Source organism: Moschus berezovskii, chromosome 11 (genome assembly GCF_049115385.1).
Source record: "Moschus berezovskii isolate FMDL1 chromosome 11, NW_MosBer_1.0, whole genome shotgun sequence".
Taxonomy (NCBI): Eukaryota; Metazoa; Chordata; class Mammalia; order Artiodactyla; family Moschidae; genus Moschus; species Moschus berezovskii.
Genome location: NC_142470.1, coordinates 36,319,824 through 36,346,572, shown reverse-complemented (window position 1 = coordinate 36,346,572; position 26,749 = coordinate 36,319,824). Strand labels below are relative to the sequence as shown.

Below are 26,749 nucleotides of genomic sequence, written 5' to 3'. Positions count from 1 at the left end.
CACACTCACCACACGCTGAGCGAGTCACACATTTTAGTTCACTAAACCCTCAAAGAATCCTGTGATCACAGCTGGCATGTTTCAGAGAGGAGGAACTGAGCACACAGAAGTTGACTCACTTGCCCTGGCCTGTAAGTGGTGGGGCCAAGCTTTAAAAGCAGAATCCACCCTGTGAATCACCTCCCATGGAGTCTGCCTTATATACAGAATGTTTTCACATATAGTAGTAACAGTGATAGTGGTCACTTTTATTGGGAAGCTCTTTAGAACTTTCCAAAACCATTTATTTTGACCGCATTATTCGGCCTGTGGGATCTAAGTTCCCCGACCAGAGATTGAACTCAGGCCCAGCAGTGAGACCACTGAGTCCCAAACACTGGACATCCAGGGAATTCCCTCTGAAACTATTCTGTTTTGGTGAATTCATTATCACAATCCCAGGGGATGGGAAGTGGAGGTTTAGGGGACAGGGTGGGCGTTAAACTGTCCCTGCTTACAGAGAAAGAGACTGAGATCCAAAGAGGTCACATGTCACTTGTCAGTGTCACAGCTTGTAAGTAACAAAGGCGGAATTAGAACTCAGGTCCTCAGGCACCAGCTTAGAGCCAGTTTAGAGACCTTCTCCTCTGCAGTTGTCTCCAGCTAGGTGGTTTGGTGGTTCTTCATCTGTAGGAAACATGGGTGACCAAGAGCCCAGGCTGTACTCTCAAATCTGTTGCCATGTTTGCCTCGTGCAGCACCTGGACAGAGACAGCTACTAAGGCAAGCCCCCTCCTGGGACTTGGGACTCCTCTGAGGGCCCACCATGACTCCAGACCTTCCCAACAGCCTTGCTGGAGCCTTTTTAGACGGAATGGCCATCTAGGGTCTGTGCTCAGCCCTCCCTCACCCTGGCCTTCACATGGAGTCAACACAGTCTAGTGGCTTCCCAGCCTTCCTGGATTCCCCCTGGATCATCTCTCATAGGCATTTCCCCAAATGAAATCCTTGCACTTCTAATCCTGTCCTGGGTCTGCTTCTCAGAAGACGCAAACTAATGTGCCTCTGCCCCTGCATGATACAATAAATCTTTTCATTCATATGATTTTAAGCTTTACATTTGCTTTCATCTTTCAATGAAAGGTATACTTTCACATCTATAGTCATTTTGTTAGTATGACTAAGAGTGATGGAAAAAGATTTAGACCCCAGCGGAGGAGCTAGAGATTCAGGAAGGCTTCCTGGAGAGGTGGCCTGGCCCAGGCCACCTTGCATGGACCGCCATCTGTCTGCAGTGTACCGCCGGAAGCACCAGGAGCTGCAAGCCATGCAGATGGAGTTGCAGAGCCCGGAGTACAAGCTGAGCAAGCTCCGCACCTCCACCATCATGACCGACTACAATCCCAACTACTGTTTTGCTGGCAAGACCTCCTCCATCAGTGACCTGAAGGAGGTGCCACGGAAAAACATCACCCTCATCCGGTGAGTGCTGTCCCCTGGGGCAGTGGGAGGTGGGGGAGGCAGAGAAGCGAGAGTTCTAGGCAGCCGGATGTCATCCCTGGACCACAGATTCCTCCGACAACAAGAGACCAGCAGAGCCACCCCTCATGGCACCCCCAGCCCTCCCGGGGAGTGGGGGAGAAGATTTAATGTCCAGGGCCATTTGGGGGTCTAATTATTTAAATAATTAAATTTAATTATTTCATTAGAACCACCCAATGCCCCTTCCCAAGCATTGTTCGCCCCCCCGCCAGCTCCCAGAGAACCCTTTGCACACGTCTGTCATTCACTGAGCACTCTCCAGGAGGTGTCTGTCAGCCATCTGTCCTCTCCCACCAGATCCATGTCTTAGTCACCTCTAGGACCCCGGCAGATATTAGAGACTCAGTAAGTGTTCACAGAAGGAATATCAGCCAACGTCATGAAGCCTGGCTTGGAGCTTTTCTTGCCCTTAGAGCGATAGAGGCTGGGATTGCGGAGCAAAGCCACACTGAGGGCCTTACTCCTGAGGGTACACGTGGCTCCCTGCCTCCTGCAAGTGGCCACTAAGTGTGCCCCCGCCTCATCACACCTTCTCCTCTGCACAGGGGGCTGGGCCACGGCGCATTTGGGGAGGTGTATGAAGGTCAGGTGTCTGGAATGCCCAACGACCCCAGCCCCCTGCAAGTGGCTGTCAAGGTAAGAGGGGGCTCCCTCGTGGGCCTGACCTTGGCCGGGGTCTCTGTAAGCATGGCCCTCTGCCGACAGCCTCTGACCTCTGTGGCTCACAGCCTCCTCCTCCGTCCCACCCTCCCTTCTGTGCCCAGACGCTGCCGGAGGTGTGCTCTGAACAGGACGAACTGGATTTCCTCATGGAAGCCCTGATCATCAGGTAACAGCCCAGAGGGATGCCCACACTACCACCCCAAGCCTGTGAGGGACACAAGACATTTCTAACAGGCACATCTCCGAGGGAAACAGGGTTGCCCTGCAGGACACCCCTCCTCTCTAACTAGAGAACCCCCCCGAAGTTCTTAGCACATCTTACCAGAGTGGACCAGCCCCCATCTGGTTTTCTTGGGAAAAGAATCTTGTAGCCCCAGTCAATGTCACTTGGCCTTCAACCAGCACCCCTGTGTCACCCACTGGTTCTTTCCCCCCTCTTCTTAAGAAACAGAGCGTGCTGGTTGTTGATAGTAGAAAATACAATCTTCCTCCAGGTAACTCTTCCACCAGGTCCTTCACCCACCCCAGCTCCCAACTCTCAAGTAAAGGAAATGGGCCCCCACATGATGGAAGGTGCCCACCCTGGTGCACCCAGCTGGCCCGACCTTTCAGCTGGTGGATCTGAGGCCCAGCACTGGGAGTCACAGTGTCCAAGGCTCTGACAGCAGAGGTTCGCCCTTGAGAGCTGGCCAGGCTCGTGGCCTCCCAGTGTACCAGGGAGCCTCAAACATCCTGACAGGCTGGGGCAGCCTTGGCGGAAGCGGCCGAGGGAATGAGGCCAGAGCAGCATGTGTGATGTGCTGGGTCCGTTGGAGGACGCGTGGCAGGCTCAGCTCCTGCTTAAATGACGTATTTCCTGGTTGCCCATGTAATAGTGATCATTGAATAAAACCTGGAAAGTAGAAGAGCAGATGGAAGGAGACCCGAGTCACTCCGTCTCCCTGCTCTGCAGTAACTAGGCAGCACTGTATTTGGGTGCACGGTCACCCAGTCCATCAGCTCCGCCCAAGCGTGCCCACACGGAGCTCCCTGGCCCCACTGGCTCACGTGTCCTCATAGGATCACGTTGACAAGAAAACCCGAAGCTCAGAGCCCCCGCAAAGAGTCCATGGTGGGATCCAGCGGCCCTCTTCCTTATTCTCTTCCGCACGCAGCCAGCAGGCAGGTCTCAGGCAGGCCCTCAGGGAAGCAGGCCCTCCAGTTTCCACTTGAGGCCCTCCTCCTAGAATCCAACCCCCAAAATGTGAATCCTGGCCAGCAGTCCTGGCGCCAGCCTCCTGGACACTGTCATCTCCCTGCCCACCTCCACCCCGGCCTTCTCCCTCGGGGCCTATACGCAGCCCTCTCCCCTGCTCCCCAGCCCCGACTCCAAGCAAGTACACTCCATGCATGTTGAGCCCCCACCAGGCCTGCCCTCTGGTTCTTCCAGCTGCTCAGCAACCAGATTCTCCTCTGCTTAGGCCCAGCCTGGGACCCACACTTACAGAAAGCTTTTACATAATGTGGCTGAAAACATAACTCTGTACCTAGCTTTGCCCACTTAAGATTTTCGCAGACTCAGCTCAGTTAAATTCAGTTACTCCTCTCCGCTCTGCAGCAAATTCAACCACCAGAACATCGTGCGCTGTATTGGCGTGAGTCTGCAAGCCCTGCCCCGATTTATCCTGCTTGAGCTCATGGCGGGAGGAGACCTCAAGTCCTTCCTCCGGGAGACGCGCCCTCGTCCGGTGAGTGAGAAACGCCTTTCCCAGTGGGGGTGCCGAGGGACAGAGCAGGGGGCGGAAGGAGCCAGGGTGGGCCGCCAGGGTCAGCCCCTGGGCTCTGATCTGGGGAACAGGCAGGAGAGCGGGGACAGATGGTATCCAACCGCTGAGCCTGGTCCGAGGGAGCTTGCCCAAGCCTTGAGCAATGTCTCCTCTAGCCAGTATCTATTTTTATGACCCGCTGATTGTGGAAAACCAAACTAGGGACAAGCACAGCGGGGGACTCTCATGCCAGCTGTGTCGCTCACTCAACCATCTGACTTGGGGCATGCTCCACCCCTTGTGAACCCCAGTGTCCTTATGTCTCAGATGGGGACTTCCTGACCTTGTAGTTTTACGATCAAAATGAAGGGCGGAGGTATTTAGGAAGGTGCTGCATACATGTTATGGTCAAAGGGCTAGAGTTCGGGGGAGTGAAGAAATCTAGGTGGGCCCACACACACTTCCCCCCAGCTGATTATTAGACAGCCTGGTTTAGGGCAGCCAACCCCCTCTAACCTGAGCATCTGCGATGTGAACTCTGAGGGTCAGGCTGGAACATCTCAGACAGAGCTGATTTATAACACACAGCACACTGGGCAAGCCCAGAGGCCAGCTGTCCACTCCCGTCACTGCCAGGGTCTTCAAGAGGTCCTGGGCCCAGGGAACTGGAGCAGAGCAGACCCCCTGAGTTAGGACCTACCATCTTGAAGTTCCCACTGAATTGTGAGGACTACAGGGAAGACTTGTACCCTCCCCAGTGAGTTAGGACCTGCCATCTTGAAGTTGCTGCTGAACTGTGAGGACCACAGGGAAGACTTGTACCCTCCCCACCTCCAGGAAAGCAGAGAAAGGCCAACAGCCACGCGGCCAAAGCAAGACCAGAACTGAACACCCTTCTCACATGGACCCAAAGTGATGGCGGAAACCTCGGAAGGTCACACCTGCTCCAATTCCCACCTTCACTCAGGCTCTTAAGAGCATCCACACCATTCCTGCAAGCCTCTGGCTGACCATCTAAGAGGAATCCAATCTAACTTCTTGAGAGGATGAGCGTGTGCGCCTCAGCACCCCTGGCAGGAGGAAGGGGCCTGCGGAAGGGGAGAATGACTAACCCTACCTCATAACCCTCGTCTCCAGTCCCATCCTCCTCCTCCCCAGAGTTTTCACGTTTCTCAAAACCACCCTATGAAGTAGACGGTACAGATCTCATTTTGGAGACGGGAAAACGGGCTCAAAGAGGTTGTGTGACTTGCCGAGGTCACACAGGAAGTGGAAGAGCTGGGACTAGAACTCAGGCCTTATGGCTCCTCAGTCCCTGCTCACTCCAGCCTGCTGTGCTATTTATTGACCCCTATAGTCCCCGTGGGGAAGCCCTGAGGGCCAAGGTGAGGGCAGGTGGTTGAGAGCAAACGTCACCAGCTACGCAGGCATCTCCACCAGGGTCTGGGCACCAGCCTCAGCTTCCCCACCCCTACCCAGCAGAGCAGAGCCTTCAGCCTCATGCCCTGAGCATCTCAGCAGTACTTCCAGCAGATGTCCAACAGGGAACATGTGCCATCACTCTGGGAGGAGGTCCAGCTCTGGGTTTCCCATTGGACACTCCTGAGGCTTGAGGACAGGAGAGTATTGTGACTTCCTCGTAAAGGGAATCTGAGAACCCATCACTTGGCAAGGCCAAGAACCTTGGGGGAGGGGTACTTCCCTCTCTCGCAGGCAAAGATATCTCTCTTGATGATGATTTGGATGTTGTCTCAAAGAACAAAGCACCAGTGAGGAAGACAGATCACTGACATCTCCCACCACCTCCCAGCCCAAGTGCCACCTCAAGGAGGCTCACAGCGGGAGCCTGCTGCCGGCTTCCAACCTCTGGCTGCAGGTACCACCCCAGGGATGCCCACAGCCAGGGGAAGGTCAACTCTACTTGGGAGAGAGATGCTTCTAAGGGTCAGGATCCCCCCTTTAACCCTTGACCCTGATCTTCTTTGTGTTACTCTCCTGGCCAACAATGCTCCCGGGTCTTGGTGGCAGTCCAGGTATCCTCCTTACTCCTTTGCATCCCCACTCACTTCAGATGAGCTGGTCCTTCTTGAGGTACTTATCCCCATGATGGGTGATTTGAAATGTCAGATGACAGCCCTCCAGAGTGACCCCATGCAAACGTGTTTGTAGCAGCAACTTCCAGAAGGGGTGGGAGCAGGGGAGTGGGAGGTTGCTGGGTGTCCCACGTGGATTCTCAGAACCACAAACTCCAACTTAGTGAGTGAGGACCAGGTTGGCTGTGAGAAAGGACCATGATTTATAGTGGACCGAGGTAGCTAATATCAGTAAATCCTGATGAAGGAGGGAGGGACTGGCTGATGGACATCGGGGCTGGAGACATACACACACTGAGGAGGGGCTGGGCAGAGCTGTGCCTCCAGGCTAGAACTCACTGAATTCAAAGGCCTGAGGTCTACCTGGTTCATTTGTTTGAAGCCCCTGCATCTCTCCAGGCTTAACCTTCTGTGTGCAGGCTCCCAGCTGGGTGCTCAGAATCAGACGTACACTCTGTGCTCACTTCCTGCCATCCCCGGGGTTCAGCAGCTCCATAGACACCAGGATGGAAGGACCTCAGAGATGGTCTAAGAGGCTCTGGCTTCAGATAATGCATGGATATGAAGTAATGATAGATACACAGACTCATAGGACAGAATGAGTGCCAGGGCTAACTATGTCTGTCACGGAAATGAAATTCATGGGTACAGAGGGAAGCATCGTTCGGTCCCAGGACCCCACCACCTCAAGAAGGAAGGACCCTTTTAATGTCAATATAATTTTGCACACCCCCTCTTTATTGAACAAAATTTTATTGAGGATTTAATATATGCCAGATATAGGCTAGTAGCTATCTTTTAGTATCAGTTGATTCAATCAATAATGACAAAGGCCATCAAGGAGTCAGTAATCTCTCTATTGAAGGGGGCGGTCATTGCCCACTATAGTGTCTACACCTGTTTGGAGAATGGTAATCTGGTAGGTAATGGCTCTGGAGAAGATGCTCCATATGCAAGGCGGCTCCTTGGACGCCAGAAAGGACAGCATAGAGATGAGAACCTCTGATCGCAACTAATGCTTAGGTTTTCATCTTTGGTTTCAATTTTGCTAAATACTAACATTGTCTCTATGCCAAAGCCTTTGACTGTGTGGATCACAATATACTGTGGAACATTCTGAAAGAGATGGGAATACCAGACCACCTGACCTGCCTCTTGAGAAACCTGTATGCAGGTCAGGAAGCAACAGTCAGAACTGTACATGGAACAACAGACTGGTTCCAAATAGGAAAAGGAGTACGTCAAGGTTGTATATTGTCACCTTGCTTATTTAACTTATATGCAGAGTACATCATGAGGAACGCTGGGCTGGAAGAAGCACAAGCTGGAATCAAGATTGCCGGGAGAAATATCAATAACCTCAGATATGCAGATAACACCATCCTTATGGCAGAAAGCAAAGAACTGAAGAGCCTCTTGATGAAAGTGAGAGTGAAAAGGTTGGCTTGAAGCTCAACATTCAGAAAACGAAGATCATGGCATATGGTCCCATCACTTCATGGGAAATGGATGGAAAAACAGTGGAAACAGTGTCAGACTTTATTTGTTTGGGCTCCAAAATCACTGCAGATGCTGACTGCAGCCATGAAATTAAAAGACGCTTACTCCTTGGAAGGAAAGTTATGACCAACCTTGATAGTATATTAAAAAGCAGAGACATTACTTTGCCAACCAAGGTCCGTCTAGTCAAGGCTATGGTTTTTCCCGTGGTCATGTATGGATGTGAGAGTTGGACTGTGAAGAAAGCTGATCGCCGAAGAATTGATGCTTTTGAACTGTGGTGCTGGAGAAGACTCTTGAGAGTCCCTTGGACTGCAAGGAGATCCAACCAGTCCATTCTAAAGGAGATCAATCCTAGGTGTTCATTGGAAGGACTGATGCTAAAGCTGAAACTGCAATACTTTGGCCACCTCATGCGACGAGTTGACTCACTGGGAAAGACTCTGATGCTGGGAAAGGTTGGGGGTGGGAGGAGAAGGGGACGACCAAAAATGAGATGGCTGGATGGCATCGCTGACTCTGTGGACATGAGTTTGAGTGAACTCTGGGAGTTGGTGATGGACAGGGAGGCCTGGCATGCTGTGATTCATGGGGTAGCAGAGAGTCGGACACGACTGAGTGACTGAACTGAACTGAACTGAACTGAACATTGCTTCCAAAATTTGTTGAGTGCATTTAGTTGACCATGTCGGGAGCCAGGAATCTGAGGCCCAGCACCATTCTCATCACTTTTCAAAATGGATTTTTGCCACTTTTAATATCTTGTGTCCCCGTCTTCATTCTTTGCTTCTTCCTTTCATCTTTCCCTCTTACTCTCATAGCCATCAATTTTAAAATGTATCCTTATTCTGTTTTTCACTTGGTGAAACAGTTCCTCCCCATGTCCTGTGATCCTTCCTCTCTAAATGCAGGAGCTACTTAAGGAAGTATTATTATTATTATCAATATTATTCTTTTATTAGTATATACACTAACCTTTGGAAATAGCGCCTAAGAAACTGTGATCAAAGAAATAATTTCACTTCAGTGGGCCTGTTTTTGCCCCTGTAAAAGTAAGCTACTGGTCAAAACAGTATCCTGATGGGAATGTCAGAACCCTAAGTGGTACACACTCACAGGCATGCTTGAAAGAATTCCATGGTCAAGCCAGTTTCAGAGCCACACAGATTCCCCTCTGATTGATTCTTAATACACACTAGTGTGTAGCAAAGACTCTGATAATTCTTCTGATGAAGAAGCCTATTTAACCCAGGAATTCCCATGCCTATTTGATTGAATTCCATCCCACAGCCTGCTTTGGGAGGTACGGGACAAAATCCTCTCTGAGTATTGGACAGGATAAAAACTGCCTGAAGTTGCCAAAGGAAGTGCCACATTCAGTAGCAAATCAAGGGAAAACAGCCCTGGTTCCAACTCCTTCTTTGCCCAGGCTGGATACAGATGGCACTGAGCACACTGGCTATGCTCTGCACTGTTCATTTTCAATATCGGTTTTGTCACAGCATCCACAGACCCCCACCACACACACACACACACACACACACACACACACACACACACACATGCATGTAACCCCTTGGGTTACAGACAATCTGCTTCTGTGAAGACTGATTATCAGCGCAGTTAATTTGCTCTGAGCAGCCGCAGACAGGGAGCCCCGATAAACGCGGCCCCTGGGTTAATGCCTGAGAAGATTTAGCCCCTGCAGTGCAGCAGACTTAAGGAGCATTTGAGACATCAATGGTCCTTGCGTCCTGAGTGATGGGGGCTAAGACACAAAGAGACTCCGGGAGCGCTAGGAATGGTCCGCTTTGGCAGGAACAGAAAGAATTTTCCTGCAAAGAGAAAAGATAGTCCTAATACTATACCAAGATGGATGAATATTTCTCTCAAAAATATATTACTTTTCTTGTCCCCAGGAAATGGGGACTCTCTCTCTCCCAGTGCCCAGTACTTCCAACCCTAACAAGGTCCTGGGAGAAGCCAAACACATGAGCCACTTCTCAAGTCCCCAACAGCGCCCTCCACGGAGTAACCCCCTCCATGAATGCAGAGCCCTCTGTGAAGCGCTCACTCTGTGCCTCTGGCTGTTGAGTCCTCAGAACAACCAGGGAGGCTGAGAGTGTCACGTCACTTTCACACACGAGGACACGGTGGCTTGGACAGAGGGAGTGCCGTCAGCTCCAGGCCACACAGCCAGTAAGGGACCCAGTAGGATAAAGCCCAGCTCAGCTCAACTGAGCACTGAAATGTACTCTGCGCGCTGCCTCTGTGCTCAAGTGGGTACGGGGCACTGAGTCCATGGGAACTCCAGCCCTTCTCGGACATGCTCTGCTAGGAAACTCAATTTTAACCCCTAGAATCCTGCCTCCCCAAGTCCAAACCCTCAAAGCCCAGCTCAGGGCAGTCTCAGCTCCACCCTACTAGCTATGTGACCTGGTGTGAGTCACTGAGCCTCTCTGAGCTCTCAGCCCTCTCATCATCAATATGGAGGCAACCCTGCTTGCCTACTGACCACATAGGACGTTGCATCAAAGGTCCTGGGACTTGCCCTCTTGCAGGTAAGGGACTGCCTGATGGTCCATGGGAAGCAAATGTTCCCCTCCCTGAGTCGTCTCCCCTGGAACTGAAGCAGGCCCCAGACGAACTCCTCGCCACCTCCCCCAGACCCACACTATTGCTCCAAAGAGTCCCAGGGAGGCCCTGATCTGGAAAACCCTAGTTCGACTGTAATCAACCAACAAACCCCCTTGTTCACTAAACCTCGGCAGTGAGCTAAGCGTTGTACTGGAGACCATGGAAGTGGATGCCAAAGGCCCTGCCTCGGGAGCCTCGAAATTTCCTTGGGGACGTGGTAGAACAAGCCCAGAGCAGCACAGTACACGTGACACTGCCTGAGGACATGCTGTTGCGGACTTGAGGGGTTAGGAATTTAGAAGACACCAAGAAGGGCGCAGCCCTCAGAAAAGACTTCTGGCCGCCCCAGCAGACCGGGGGAAGGACAGCCAGGCTGCATCCTGGGAGGGTCGGGGAGGGGTGGGCAGCAACTTTTGCACAAAAGGGACTTCATGCAGGAAAGCCAGAGATAGCTCTTCAGCTGCCCAGTATTTTCTGGAAGGTTCGCTTTTTCAGTCCACTTCAGATCTAGGTCTTCTTGAAGAAAGTTAATTTTAAAAAATAGTTTTAAGCATTTAAATAGAGCATTTAAAAGCAACACTGCTGCTGCTAAGTCGCTACAGTCGTGTCCGACTCTGTGTGACCCCATAGATGGCAGCCCACCAGGCTCTGCCATCCCTGGGATTCTCCAGGCAAGAACACTGGAGTGGGTGCCATTTCCTTCTCCAGTGTGTGAAAGTGAAAAGTGAAGTCGCTCAGTCTTGTCTGACTAGTAGCGACCCCATGGACTGAAGATAGTGGTGGAAGAGTGGGTAGAAAAAAACACAAAGGGGCAGGACGTCTGTGGTGTGGGTTCCGGCCCCACTCACCTGGCAGCTGTGACTCTGTAAACGCTGCACCCGCACAGAGATGGAGTCATTGTTCTGGGCTGAGGCCCAGGCATGTGCATTTGTATAAATCTACCGGTGATCGCGAATGTGCAGCCAGGGCCAAGACTCCAGGGCCACCAGCCTGCCTTTGACCTCCTGGTAAGCACGGGAGCCTAGTGTTTCAGACCTGCTCTCCCCTGAGAGCTCCTCACCAGCCGGTCACTACTGTCTCCCACAGAACCAGCCCTCCTCCCTGGTCATGCTGGATCTCCTGCACGTGGCTCGGGACATCGCCTGCGGCTGTCAGTATCTAGAGGAGAATCACTTCATCCACCGGTGAGTCTAAGTGACCTTGCTCTGCCCTTACCTTCCAGAGGCTCCCTACGTGTCCCCAGGGCTTTGTTTGGCCCATATGTAAAGTGGGATCATGTGCTGTGCTGTGTTTAGTCACTCAGTCATGTCTGACTCTTTGTAACCCCATGGACTGTAGCCCACCAGGTTCCTCTGTCCATGGGGCTTCTCCAGGCAACAATACTGGTGTGGGTTGTCATAGCCTCCTTCAGGGGATCTTCCCGACCAAGGGATCAAACCCAGGCCTCCCACATTACAGGTGGATTCTTTACCAACTGAGCCACCAGGGAAGCAAAGTGGGATCATAAAACATCTATATCAGCGCTGGAGACCCAGATGAGCTCTGCCTGACCTCCTGCAGGGACCCCCGCCTGTGTCAAGTCCTAGGTCATGTTAATGTTTCCGTTTCTAGAAGACTGAGCTTCCTAAACGGCTCAGTGGTAAAGAATCTGCCTGTCAAAGCATACAGGGTTCAATCCCTGGGTTGGGAAGATCCCCTGAAGAAGAAAATGACAACCCACTCCAGTATTCTTGCCTGAAGAATCCCCCCGGACAGAGGAGCCTGGAGGGCTACAGTCCATGGATCACAAATAGTCAGGCACATCTGAGTGACCAAGCGTGCCACATTATCTAAAAAATTGGGCTCCTTAAGGGAAGTTTAAGGAGTTTGTACTTTCGGATCTCTGGCTATGGATAAATCAAAGGCAACAACCCTATTTTATTCATCTTCATATCCCCAGCATATAGTGGCACACAATAAATGTTTATTGGATAAATTATATTTTTCTAAAATACTCAGAAATGAAGAATGAGAATTATTTTCTTTACCTCTGTACTTCATTTCTTCTACTCTGTATGACCCTTGTATTTAAATGGTGTCTGCACTGGTACATCAAGTCCATGTGTAATGCTATAGACATGAGAGATGACACATATTTCTTTCCACGTGGCTATCCATGGCTTTCTCAACACACAGCTTGGTTCTGAAACTTGAAAAGTCAAACAGATTGTTACAGTCTTTGCAAAGCTCTTCCTAATGATTTGTTTCTCATTTAGTAAATAATAACCTGGTGAACTAATAAACATTCATGAACCCATCAAAGAGTATAAGACATGTTGCTAATCATTAGAATATGTAAATATCACGTAGAGAATGAGAGACGCTGTAAGAGTTTAGAAATAGAAGAGCATAGAGGTAGATAACAAGCTATGTTTTCTTCCCTAATAAAGGGGATGTTAAAGATCAAGAAATACACTGGCCTTGTTTACTGAAATCATTCTGAAATCAAGGCCAGAAGCTCACACTGGCTCATCCTTCGTTGCTTCATCATTTTGGCCCTCAGATCTTCCTCTTGAGTCTCAGCCTATCCAGTTTGCAGATCATTGTGCTTGATAGAAATAACAGAAGCAAGAGAGAAGCCGAGCACCAGTTCTTTCTGTTCTCATCCAAAGCCACACTCTCTGCTTTGCATCGCAGGTCAGCCCTGCCACTGTTGTTCTTGCCCTTTTTATTGTGTCCAGAACTTTCCATAAATCTCAGCTCTGGGTTTTATTGTTGCTCAGACATGACAGGGTTGTGCTCTTTTTAGACTAAGTCCTTGGCTAGAGCCATCTTTCCATCTTTTTTTTTTCTTTGAAGTATAGTAGAATTACAATGTTGTGTTACTGCTGTACGGCAAAGTGTGCATTCTTTCTCATATTCTTTTCCACTATGGTTTCTCAGATTGGTGTACCTGGAAACAATAAATGTCTCTCCATCTCATGTCTACCTCCTCTAAGTCTGAGCCCATCTGAAAGCAATGTGACCCATCACCTTAGTGACTTCAGTTCTCTCCCTTCACTTCTCCCCGAGGTCGTCTCTGCCTTTTCATCTCCACCCCCACGTTAATCACCAAGTGTCCAGATTCTCTGACTGAGGGATTGTGTCTACTTTTCCTCTGACGTTTTGAAATCTGCTTTCCTAAGGGATGATGCATTTTGACTATATCCAGTGCCCTGTTATTACTGAAAATAAGATAACAAGGATCAAAAATTCACTCAAGATTCCTATTGCTTCCATAACTGTAAATAGTTGCTGAAGGTCACAATAAGATCCCAGAGTAATATTTTGTTGCTTCTTTTATCTTTTTCGAGAAATGAAATTGTCAAAGATTGAATCAACAGTATGTTCGATGATCTGCTTTATAAGCAAAAGGTGACGATTAGCAGAAATTGTCCATCTCAATCAAAGCTGTCTTCTGGGGTAATTGGTTTTAGGAAAGCATCTTTTTATATCTTCTAACTGGCTCAAGGCTGATGGCACCCTCCCCCAATAAGTTTACCTTAATTCTCTCTCCTTCACCATCTGCCTTAAGATTCAGACTCCCATTCACACACACCTCCTGAATTCAGAGCAGACTCCCTCGCAGATCCACACACTCCCATTTTTCTATTAGATCTGTTTCCTTTGGACATGGTTTATTGCCATTTCAAGAAATATGTGTCATTCTACCAATTCTTAGTGTGTTCTATGATATTACATTTACTTTCTTGCCATTAAATTCAAGATCAATTTTTTAAGCAACCATTCCATGCACATCAACAGAAAGACCTTTCCAGAGCCATAAATATTGTTCTTGGTTGACTTCACTATATTTCTCTTGAGAAGCAATGGCTATATATCCTACTATATTTTCTTCTTTTTGATGTCATATATGTTATGCTTTTATGGTTTTCTTAGGGCATTTTATGCACCATTGCTCCTCAAAATTCAACTTAAACCTTCTGGATTAGGGCAGTGGCATTAATAACACCCATCTCCCACCCTGACCAATTGTTCTGCTATCCTAAGCCATGATCCCCCATCCAGATCTTTTTTGTAAAAATACTATCCAGCTGTTTATTTTCCATGTTCCTTCTTTCTCAGCCAATGATCATGAAACCAATTGAAAGTATAAAAACACCACCCATTCCCCCCAAGAAGTACTATTTTTTTCTGTCCAGGACTTTAATATTATTAGAAACCCATTCCATGAGTTTGAGCAAACTCCGGGAGATAGTGAAGGGACAGGGAAGCCTGGTGTGCTTCAGTCCACATGGCTGCAGAGAGTCAGACACGACTTAGTGACTAAACAACAACAACATTCCAAACTTCGTCTGGCTGCACCCTTAATCCCCACGTGCAACTCAAGAATGGGTTAGCGGTCAATGAGTAGAAGCTGATGAGTCTTGGAAAGCTTCTGATCCAGCCTTACACGCATGCTATGGAAGAATAGGCCCTAACAACTGGAACGTAACGACTAAGATAACTTTATAACAGGAAAGAAGTGAGTCTATGTATGCATCATACCTATGATGCATACAGCTTAACAAAGGCTTTAGATAAAATCACGGATGTAAAAACCATGACGGTGTATTAAAATATAAAACTAAATATTTGGGGAAAGCCTTGACCTACTTGAATCTCATGGGAACCATGCTGTTCCAGAACATTCCATCAAACAACCAGCAGAAACCAACCAGCAATCTGTACAGAACAATAGCCAAAGGCCAAATACATTTCTATGTCTCTCTATTATCTTAAGTTTTTTGATAAAATAAGGAGAATACTAGCACCTTGTGTCTTACAGGGCTATGGTGAGAATTAGATATGAAGCAGTTAGAACAGTGCTTAAGTACGTAGTAAAAGGACAATCAATTTTCTGGTTCCTATTATAGTTATTTTCATTATTATTATCCCATTAAACATTTTCAATCATCTCCCCTAATCCTTTTCCATTTCCCTGTTGGTTCCAAGACCTAGAATTGCTTAGCTATTTCTTTCATACTGAAGTCTAATGTAGTAAAGGAAATACAGAGGAGAAAAGGGAACTGTTTGAGCTTTAGATTGAAGGTGAAAATTCTTGTGATTCTCATACCTTTATCTTTTTAGGAATAAAATTACGAAATGCATTTTCTCTTTATTTTTCATCCCAGGGACATTGCTGCCAGGAACTGCCTCTTGACCTGCCCAGGCCCTGGACGAGTGGCCAAGATTGGAGACTTTGGAATGGCCCGTGACATCTACAGGTGAGTGAAGACTGCCATCACCCATCAGAGCTCACCTTCTCAACCGCATCCCCTAGAGCACTCTGATGCCTTGTCAACCTGCCACCTAAAATGGCATTAAGTTCCTTTTCAGCACAGGGGCAGCCTTAATTATTGTTCATGCCTGAAGGACTAATTCTAGGATCTCTCTGCCTGCAGTAATTGACACTAACCTGTTAATTAGGTTGTCTTTCTGGTTCCAACTCTTTAGTCCTAGCATGTTCTGAGACAGAATAACCTGGATACTTCACTTGGAAAAGTTTCTAGGTAAACTTTAGCTTAATTAGCCCCTTTCTTCAATACTCAGGAATTCCAAACAGACTTAGCTTCCATTACCCTAGGCAAGAGCACCTTAGAACTGATAGGAGACTGGGCCCAGGGCATTGCTATCCATTTGCCACGCCAGGAGTCAAGGAAGTATAATTCAAAGCCCATCGGTACTTAGCTCAGCTTCATTTCTTTTTCCCTGTCACATTCTCGAGGCTACATAAAAAATAAAAAAATAAAAACAGGGAACTTCCCTGGCGGTCCACTGCTTAAGACTTGAGCTCCCAACGCAGGGGGCCTGGGTTTCGTCCCTGGTCAGGGAGCTAGATCCCACATGCCACAACGAAATTCAAAAATCCTGCGTGCCACAACGAAGACCCAGTGCAGCCAATTAAGAAATTAATTAAAAAGAAATCAATAAAATAAAAATGTTAACTGAAAAACAAACCCTCTATTATATCCTATCCCACACTTCTCTTCCCAACCCCTACTTTCATCTTTGTCTAATTATTAAAAACAGTGACTCACTCCGTGAGCTGAGCGAGTCACTCTCTGGCAGTCACGAATTACACCTTCCCTTACCTAGCAGTAGAGTGAGGAGAGGCAGTCAGGTAGACCTTTCAGTCTTCGGACAATAAGGGAGACCCCCGTCAGCCTCCCAAGGAACTGGTAGCAATCTCCTGGGGCGAGAATGCTGATGGCATCCTGTCACCGCAGGGCAGCAGCACAAGGAAACTCAGGAGTTAGCAATGTTTTCACCTACTGTTATCTACCACTGATATCCACCGCATACCTGGTAAAGCTCCGCTTCACCCCCTTCCACCACCCGAAGTCTCAGCGTTCCTTCACCTCCTGTCTCGGAGCACCCAGGAGTGCCTGTGCTCGAATGTTGCAGCAAGACTAAACGAGTCACATGGTCTGGCCCGTCCCCTCTGTCCTCAGCACTGACCAGTCCCAACTCTAGACTTCAGCACCCTGATTTCCTGACAGCCCCCTGCTTCCCACAGGCATGTGTCACGAATGTCTCCTGAGAGAGTTTCTTTGCCATTCAGCTTCATCAGCACCCCCAAGAAACTTTTCCTGTACTTTTCCACCCACCACCCACACCCCGGGTAGAAGAAACCCATTCTTCTTTGGTCACTGAGTTTCCTCTTAAATACATACTTTTGTCATCATATGTGTGTTTTTACTGCAGTTAATTATGTCTGTTTCTTCCACTAAACCATATCCCTGGAAGAGAGACACTGTGACTTATTTCCGTCCTCAGCACGTGGCAGAGTACCTCACGTGTTGTTGTTCAGTCACTCAGAGGTGTCTGACTCTTTGCAGCCCCATGGGCTGCAGCACACCAGGCTTCCCTGTCCTTCGCTATCTCCCGGAGCTTGCTCAGACTCATGTCCATTGAGTCAGTGATGCCATCCAACCATCTCGTTCTCTGTCGACCCCTCCTCCTCCTGCCCTCAAACTTTCCCAGCATCAGGGTCTTTTCTAGTGAGCTAACCACTCAATTCATACTTCAGCCAGTTATTTATTGAAGCAATTAATCTAGGCACCTGGTAGGAAGCCACCTCCCATAACATACCAGGCACAAGAACACAGGGCTAGGGTGGAGCTGGCTTCAGAGGTAGGAATTAATTTATCAGTTTTTTTATCAGTGAGTTGCATTAATGATGTCACTGACAAAAACTAGTCACCTCATCCCTCGGACGCCAGCTCCACCCCAGGCCTGTGTTTTCCCTGGGGTTTGCACTAAAGGAAGCAGCTTCCCGCCAGCCACCTAGAGGACTTGGAGTCACGTGCCTCTGTTGAGTTAGACGCTGTGTGAGTGCCGAGGAGGGCCCAGACGAGAGGACAGCAGCCCCGCTCTCAGTCCTCCCACTGTGTATCTCGCGTTACCGTGGATCATCAGGAACTGTACTCATAAGTTTGGAGTAATGTTACTCATTGTGAGTTACAGTAAACAAAATCCATCAGGGAAATCTAACCATCTGCTAGCGGGTATTTTAGTCATTGCATAGATCTTTTCTTTCACGCCTCCAGCGGGCTGTTTCATCTCCTATTAAGTGACACTAAGGTTGTTAACTAGATGATCTGTGTCCCCTGCTCTCCCCCGGAACCGCAAGAGCCCCTTGTTAATTTCAGTTTGTAGACCTTGTTTTTTGACACTCTCTCAAGGTACTTGGCTCAGAGCCATCTCCAGAACCAAGTCTGCTTTTCTCTTCTCCCTGCAGAGCAAGCTACTACCGAAAGGGAGGCTGTGCAATGCTGCCAGTCAAGTGGATGCCCCCAGAGGCCTTCATGGAAGGAATATTTACTTCTAAAACAGACACGTGGTGAGTCTCGCTGCTGCCCTCCTCCAGGTCTCACCGTGAGCCTTCAGGTAGAGCTCATGAGTCAAACGAGCCCACACTCTCTTGTGGAGGGGTAAGAGAGAAGACAGCGCACCTCTATAGCCGGGCCCACATCAACAGAGCATCAGAATCACCAGGAAGTCTTGGTCAGACACAACTGAATGTCGGACCCCACCCTGAGAGCTTAGGATTCAAGAGGTCTGAGGTCACTGAGAAGTTCCATTTCTCACAAATTCCCGGGCTGTGCTGATACTGCAGGCTGGTGAACCACACACAGAGCCACACATAATTTTTTTAACATAATAACAAAGTTGGATTTATCCCAGGAATGCAACATTGAGTTAAGATTAGAAAAATGATCAATGAAATTCTCCAACTGACAGAATAACAGAGAAAAAGAAATTATTATCAGCACAAAAATATCAGTGATGGTGATCTACAGCTAAAAATCAGTTTGGAAAACACTCTCTGCACATTAGATCTGCAGAATTCATTCATCCTGCAAAACAGACCTTGTGCTCCTTGACTAGCCTCTCCTTCCCTGGCAATCATCACTCCATTCTCTGTTTCTGCGATTCCACTTATAAGTGAGGTCCTGTGGCATCTGTCTTTCTGTGCCTGATTTATTTCACTCAGCGTACTGTCCTCCAGGTTTATCCCTGTTGTTGCAAGTGGCAAATTTCCTTCTTGTTTAAGGCTGAATAATATTCCTGTGTGTATGTGTGTAAAATACATGCCACATGTTCTTTATCCATTCATCCATCAATCAGTATTTAGGTTGTTTCCAAATCTTGGCTATTGTGAATGATGCTGCCGTGATCTTGGGAGTGCAGATGCCTCTTCAAAATACTGATTTTATTTCCTTTGGATGTATACCCAGAAGTGGGATTGCTAGACCTTAAGGTAGTTCTATCTTTCATTTTTTGAGCACTCTCCATACTGTTTTACATAATTCCTACAAGAGCAACACATAATTTTAAATGGCAGTCAACCTGTGTTCCCTCCCAAAATACACACACACACAGAGGAATGTTTTCTACATAAAAACCCACAAGGACAAAGACAAAAATGACATAATTTTGGAAACTGGAAAGTTTACAGACAAATGGCCCCTTACTTGTATGTGTGCTTAGTGGCTCAGTCGTGTCCGACTCTTTGTGACCCCATGGACTGTAGACTGCCAGGCTCCTCTGTCCATGGAATTTTCCAGGCCAGAATACTGGAGTGGGTACCCCTTCTCTTCTCCAGGGGATCTTCCAAACCCAGGGATCAAACCCAGGCCTTCTGCATTGCAGATGGATTCTTTGCCATCTGAACCACCAGGGAAGCCCGGTTGCTTACTTAGGAGACTAGAAAGTTGACGCCTACATCCATCTTGAAGTAGCCTGCTTCACTCTGCCTGGTCAGGAGCCCCAGAAAGGCCCAGGAATGAAAGGTGCCAGCACCTCTAAGTAGAGGTGCAGCAGAGAGGAAAATGAGTTACAGATCTGTTTAAAAAGTAACTAGATCATTCCCTCCCCTCTGCCCCTCCTCTACCATCACACAAGGCTAGGGGTTCCCGCTCTGAAAAATTGAATTCTTTCTGACCTTGGGGATATCAGACATCAGCAAGGGTGGATTCTCTACTATAAGCAGATACAGTAGAGTTTAAGAAGTCTGCCTACTTAAAGGTGCATGCCTCCTCCCTCCCCTCAGTGCCAAGCACATGGCAGCTAGGCAGGAGGAGATCAGAAGATTCTCATTGAAGGAACTGACCGATGAAGAGAAAAACTTTAGACATCGCAAGTGCTAGTGGGCTGAAAAATGGCCCTCCAATGGTATCAGGCTCTCATCCCAGAAACCCTCATCAGGAGAAGGAGTCTGCATCATCAGTGTCCTCACAGGAGGCAGAGGGAGATTTGCCTCACACCCAGAGGACAGAGGCAGAGGTTGAAGAGATGTGGCCACAAGTCAAGAAGTTCCAGCAGCCTCCAGAAGCCAGAAGAGGCAAGGAAAAGTGTGGTCCCGCATACACTTTGCTTTCAGCCCTCAATACTGACTTCAGATATCCAGCCTTCGTAACTGTGAGAGAATAAACTTCTGTTGTCTTAAGTCATCAAGTCTGTGGTATGCTGTTACAGCAGCCAGGAAACAAATGCCCCTCGTGAAACAAGCAAGTCAGTTGCCCACCAGTTAACAAGCCTCATCTACACACAGCTTCCCATCTTGTCGGGTTCCAATCTTAATATATGAACAGACAGCCAAGAATCTACAAACACTTGAGAAAAGATTCTGATCTGAAGGAAGCAAACATATACAAAGGAACTTGGAGGAAGAAGAATGCAGAAAGTTTAGGAAAACTTTGAAAAACAATATCCTCAGAAAGTAAAATTATTGTAACCATCATCTTAAGGACAAAAGATTATTTAAAACAATGTTTTTGGGACTTCCCTGGCGGTCCAGTGGTTAAGACTCTGCCTTCAATGCAGAGAATATGGGTTTGATCCCTGGTTGGGGAACTAAACTCCCACATGCCAAGAGGCAACTAAGCCCGCGTGCCGCAAAGACTGAGCCCACACACTGCAAGAAAAGATCCTGCATGCTGCAACTAAGACACGATGCAGCCACAAATTAATTAATTTATTATTTTAAATGTTCTTAGGGAAAAATCTCCTGGATAGAAAAATGTGATAAGAGAGCCTGCAAGGAGATGGAGCCTAGTTACCTGGAGCCCATGTGGGCAGCACACAGCAGCATTTTTTCAAAAAGCACAGAGAGGGAAAAGCAGGGGGAAGAAAGAAACTTGGCAAACACTACCTCTGCTAGGCAGTCAAGGTCAACATCAACAGCAGTAGATCATGTTGATAGCACATACCTTGACATATGATGGAACGGTAGTCAACCTCTGAGGACTTTCTCCCAAATCCCATTAACTCCAGTCTAATCATAAGAAAAACAGACAAATCCTAATGTGACATTCATTCTACAGAATTCCTGACCAGAACTCTTTGAAACTGTCAAGGTCATCAAAAACAAGGAAAGTCTGAGAAGTTGCCAAAGTCAAGAATAGCCTAAGGAAAAATGACAGCTAAATATAAAGTGATATTCTAATGGAGTCCTAGAACAGAAAAAGGAAATTCAGCAAAAGTTAAGGAAATCTGAATAAACTATGGGCTTTAGTTAATAATAATTCCGTAATATTGGCTCATTAATTGTAACAAATGTATCACATTAATGTAAGATGCTAAAAATGGAACTGAGTGTGAGGCATGTGGGAACTTTATGTGTTATATTCATAATTCCTTTACAACCTAAAACTGTTCTTAAGAAAATAAAGTTTTTTTAAAAAAAAGATAATAGATGTGTGAAAGTAATAGAAAAGTTGGAAGACAGTTGAATAAATCTTCTAGAAAATAAAATTACTATAAATAGATGGGATAGATAGGAAAAGAAAGACAATTAAAAGGATTAGACCATTAGACCCAATTAGCTGACAAATAGGAGTCCCAGAAAGAATGAAGAGCAGAAATGAAGAGAATAAAAACATCAAAGAAACAATTCAAGAAGATTTCCCGGAAGGACATACGTTTTCAGAATGAAAGCATCCAGCAAGTGCTAAGCGCTGTGAATAAAAAGAGCAACCCCATGAACACATCATTGTGAAATTTCAGACCAATGGTGATCAAGGTGGTAAAAGTTTCCAAGGATACAAATAAAATCATAGTAAAAAATTATCAGAGATGAAAGACAGGGAATCCAAACAATTGAATTTCTCAACAGCAACATGGGAAACCAAGAAAATGGACAAGAGTCCTCCAGATTCTGAAAGCCTTGCATTGAGATAAGGTCAGAAGACAGAGGAGCCACAGTGATCAGAGTCCCTCCTCTGACCCATTTTTTGATAATGTGCATAAGAGATTTTGTTGTTTGAAGCCACTGAGACTTGACTTACCCAAACCCAGTGGTCTCAAAGTGTGGTCCTCCAATCAACAGCATCAGCATCACCTGGGACCTTGTCATAAACTCAAATTCTCAATCCCATCCCAGGCCTCATGAAGCAGAAACTCTAGGGGTGGGGTCCAGCAATCTGTGTCTTAAGGAATCCTCAGGTCATTCCATGTGCATCCAAATTAGAGCACCACCCACCTACCCTCTCCAGGTACAGATAGTAATTTGGGTAACTGTAATTTTTTTTTAATCGGAGTATAATTGCTTTACAATGTTGTGTTAGTTACTGGCATCCAACGAAGTGAATCAGCTGTATGTATACATACATCCCCTCACTCCTGGACCTCCCTCTCATCCCTGTCCATCACGCCCCTCGAGGTCATCACAGAGCACCAAGCACTTGCATATCCTACAACCCAGCAATCTAAGTGCCTGAATTAGAGAGACCTGATAGGGTGTTCATCTGCAACATTGTTTATAATAAAGAATAAGCAAAGACAGCCTAACTGTCACTCAAGGGGAGGATGGAAAAATAAAATTGTGGTTTATTTATATCACGGGACTTCCCAGGTGGCGCAGTGGTAAAGAATCTGCCTGCCAATGCAGGAGACACAGGAGATGTGAGTTTTAAAAGGCTGATAAACATAGCACAATTGTGACTTTAAAACTTTTTTATTAGATTATCTTTATTGATTCAAATTTCTAAGATAATTTCATCTGCAATCACTTAAGCTATTTCTATAATTTTAGGAAGAGCAAGTTTTATATCAGAAGAAACAATGTGGGATTTTTAAAAAAATATTTGTCTTATTTGATTTTTGAATGCTTTGGTGCAAAGCTTTGGGCCTTGTGGCTCCTATTTAAGACAGGCTTACCTTATAGGTGATTAAAAAAAATTGGCATACAAATATATATTTACCTGATCTGTAGGATAACTAGATAAAATACAAAATGGCCAGTTAAAATGAAATTTCACATGAACAGTGAATAATTTTTTGGTATAAGTATGTCTCATACAGTATTTGGGATATGAACGTGTGCTAAGTCGCTTCAGTCCCATCCAGCTCCCTGCGACCCTGTGAACTGAAGCTCCACAGGCTTCTCTGTCCATGGGATTCTCCAGGCAAGGATACTGGAGTGGGTTGCCATGCCCTCTTCCAGGGGATCGTCTCAACCCAGGGACTGAACCCTCATATCTCATGTTTCCTGCACTGGCCAGTGGGTTCTTTACCACTAGCGCCACCTGGGAAGTCCAACTGGGATATACTAATACTAAAAATGTATTTCTTATTTATCTGGAATTCAAATGTTAATGAGTATCCTGTATGGTTATCTGCTAAATCTCACAGCATTACTTACCTGAAATTATCAGTTTTCTATAACCAACATGACTTCTCACTCCCTTGAACTCTAAGAGAATAAACATCTATTTGCAATCCATACAGTGATTCTGTCAAAGAATACTGCAATTTGTCTCCCTAGCTATCTATCCAGATAGGAAGAAAATATATTGCTGGGATTGTTTAAGCCCTGCTACTTAGTTTCATCCATGATTTTGCTTATTTTGTTTTGCCTTGGGGGTAGGCAGAAAGACCACCAAACAGAAAAGAATAATATATGCACCAGGCAATTTGTAGTTAGTAGAATCAAGAAACCTAATAATGTATTCCAGTCTGTCTTGAATTAACTGTATAATAATCTCTGCTTCAGCCTTCTCACCTGAAAAATATAGAAACTATCTTTGCCCAGTTCCTCTCAAAAGAATCTTTGAAAGTTCACTTAAATGATGTCAATAAAAGTACTTTGTGTAATTCACTTCCTACGTGTCTGACTCTTTGGGACCCTATGGACCGTAGCCTGCCAGGCTCCTCTGTCCATGGGATTCTCCAGGCAAGAATACTGGAGTGGGTTGCCACCCCTCCTCCAGGGGTTCTTCCCAACCCAGGGATCAAACCCACATCTCTTAAGTCTCCTGCATTGGCAGGCAGGTTCTTTACCACTGGCGCCACCTGGGAAGCCCAGAGAAGCTTTTGTTCGTTCGCTCAGTCGTGTTTGACTCTTTGCGACCCCATGGACTGCAGCACACCAGGCTTCCCTGTCTTTCATCATCTCCCGGGGCTTGCTCAAACTCATGTCCATTGAGTCGGTGATGCCATCCAACCATCTCATCCTCTGTTATCTCCTTCACCTCTTGCCTTCAATCTTTCCCAGCATCAGAGTCTTTTCTAATGAGTCAGATCTTTGCAGCAGGTGGCCAAAGTACTGGGGCTTCAGCTTCAACATCAGTCCTTCCAGTGAATATTCAGGGTTGGTTTCCTTTAGGATTGACTGGTTTGATCTCCTTGCAGTCCAAGTGACTCTCAAGAGCTATAGTTCCATAAATTTTTGAGGTAATATTAACATCAGAAAACTGCAACCAGATACTAAAACAAAGATAGCCTATTTTTGGCTAAAAAAACTAATTATGAAATTAAATGTTTTAAAGTTTTAGTCAAAATATCAAAGGAGATGATTTTGAAACACAATAGAAATCATTTTAAAGTTCATTTAAAACAAATCAAATATACTTTTTCTATTTTTTATTTTGAGAAATCAAAATACATTTGATTTGATTTTGAGAAATCAGATACATTTCTTTAAAAAGAGAGAAATAAGGAAAAATGCCCTACCGGATATTAAAACATAAAGACACAAAAAGTAAAAGAGACTTCCCTAGTGGCACAGTGGTTAAGAATCTGCCTGCCAATGAGAGAACACAGGTTCGATCCCTGGTCCAAGAAGTTTACACATGCCAAGGGGCTACTAGTCCATGTGTCACAACTACTGAAGCCCACACTCTAGGGCCGGCTCCACAACGAGATAAGCCAGTGCGATGAGAAGCTCATGCACCGCAACTAGAGAAAAGCTTGCGTGCAGCAATGAAGACTCAGCACAGCCAAAAAATAAAGTAAAAGAAAATGGTATCAAGGCAAGAAGCAGACAAATAGATGAAGTGAATGGATATCCTGGAGCAGACCTGTCTTACAAGTCAATAGTTGACAAGAAAATTATTTTAGGAATATGTAGTGTTAAAAAGAGGTTTGAGAAGAGCGAATGAGTTCCTTACCTCACACTTTACACCAGACTCAACTCCAACTGGATGTGAGAAGAAAGAAAAAAGAAATATTAATACAACTGGAAGAAAATAGCAAACATTCATCTAATCATTGGTAAAGAGAGGATTGTACAATCTCTGAAACAGATGGAAGAAATCACAGAATTTTTTAAAATAGATTCAACTACCTAAAAATAAAAATCTTTGGTATGCTAACAAGGAAAATTAGAAAGCAACTAACAGAAGTGTTTGAACTTTGAATAAAAGATTAACATCTTTGATAAAGTATGTTTATAAATCAAAATACAATATGTGGTTTAGGGTGGATAATAAGTGGTTAAACATGAAACATTCGCAGGAAAAAAACAGAATGAATTAACACACACATTTAACCATGTTAATTATCCAATCAATAATCATAATTTAAAATAATCTACCATTTTTTACCTTAAAAATCAGCAAAAGTTCTCATGTTTAGTAAGAACACTCAGTGTTGGTAAGAGTATCTGATGCACAGGGCTGGTTGATGATCAGCAATGCACTGGAAAGTCACGTGGGCAATATGCAGAAATAATTTTTCTGCATTCATATTATTTTGATCTAGTCATTCCATTAGAATTATCCTAGATTTTACTAGATTATCCTTATCCTAGATATTACTAGATTATCCTAATCCTAAATTCAGGAAATTTATTCTAAGGAAATTGTCCTTTTAAAAATGTATAAAGGTATTCATCACAATATTTTTTAAATACTTCAAAAATTGAAAACAATATGGAAATGATACAGCAAATTATGGCACAACTACTCAGTGGAATTTTTTATAGCTATGTCAAATTCTATTTATAAAAGGGTTTGTATTAGCATGCAAAATGTTTATGCTATAATGGAATTTGCCAAAAAAAAAAAAATCACAGCAATTATGTAAAAAAATTGTAAGCCCAGAATCTTGAACAAAGAAACATAACATGCTGGTTATCCTTTTATGGATCTTCATGCGTGGCTACTTTCTAATTCTTTTTTATTTCTCCATATTAAACATTTTTATTGTGAAAAATGAAATTAAACAATTAAAATTTTCCATGTGTGCATGTTTGTGTGTGTCTGTGAGACTGTGTACATGTTTATGTCGCTGTGTGTACATATACATATGTCTCTGTATGTGTGTCAGGGTATTTACATGTCTGTATGTGTCTGTGTATGAGCATCTGTGACTATATTTGTGTGTATGTACGAGTCTGTGCATGTGTGTGTGTGTGCGCGCCCACACCCACACCTCCCGTCCTGTGTGCAGGTCCTTCGGAGTGCTGCTATGGGAAATCTTCTCTCTTGGATACATGCCATACCCTAGCAAAAGCAACCAGGAAGTCCTGGAGTTCGTCACCAGTGGAGGACGGATGGACCCACCTAAGAACTGCCCGGGGCCTGTGTATGACTCTGAGGATTTTCTACAATTTACTAAGCACAATTTTCCTTTTCAAAAAATATCTACAACCACATATGCTTTTTAATTTTTAAGAGGAAGGAACAGATGGCTGACCTGATTTAACATGCCCCAAGATAGGAGTGTGTCTGTAGTTTCAATGAGATGGTTTATTCTTCCTGCCCCTTGACAGCAATAATGCCACACCCCAAAAGGTATACATTGTCTGGATGGAGGCTGTGGACTCACCAGACTCACTCACCT

At 45.9% G+C, this 26,749-nt stretch overlaps 1 protein-coding gene across 1 annotated transcript in view; it reads left to right on the top strand.

Moving 5' to 3' along the window:
- Positions 1-26,749, top strand: part of ALK (ALK receptor tyrosine kinase) — a 752,669-nt gene that overhangs the window by 722,195 nt on the left and 3,725 nt on the right. Inside the window, exons 20-27 of the mRNA XM_055400465.2 lie at positions 1,275-1,461; positions 2,067-2,157; positions 2,286-2,350; positions 3,782-3,911; positions 11,246-11,343; positions 15,313-15,405; positions 17,922-18,023; positions 26,357-26,491. Of these exons, the coding sequence (XP_055256440.2) occupies positions 1,275-1,461; positions 2,067-2,157; positions 2,286-2,350; positions 3,782-3,911; positions 11,246-11,343; positions 15,313-15,405; positions 17,922-18,023; positions 26,357-26,491 (901 nt within the window). The remainder of the gene's footprint in view (positions 1-1,274; positions 1,462-2,066; positions 2,158-2,285; positions 2,351-3,781; positions 3,912-11,245; positions 11,344-15,312; positions 15,406-17,921; positions 18,024-26,356; positions 26,492-26,749) is intronic.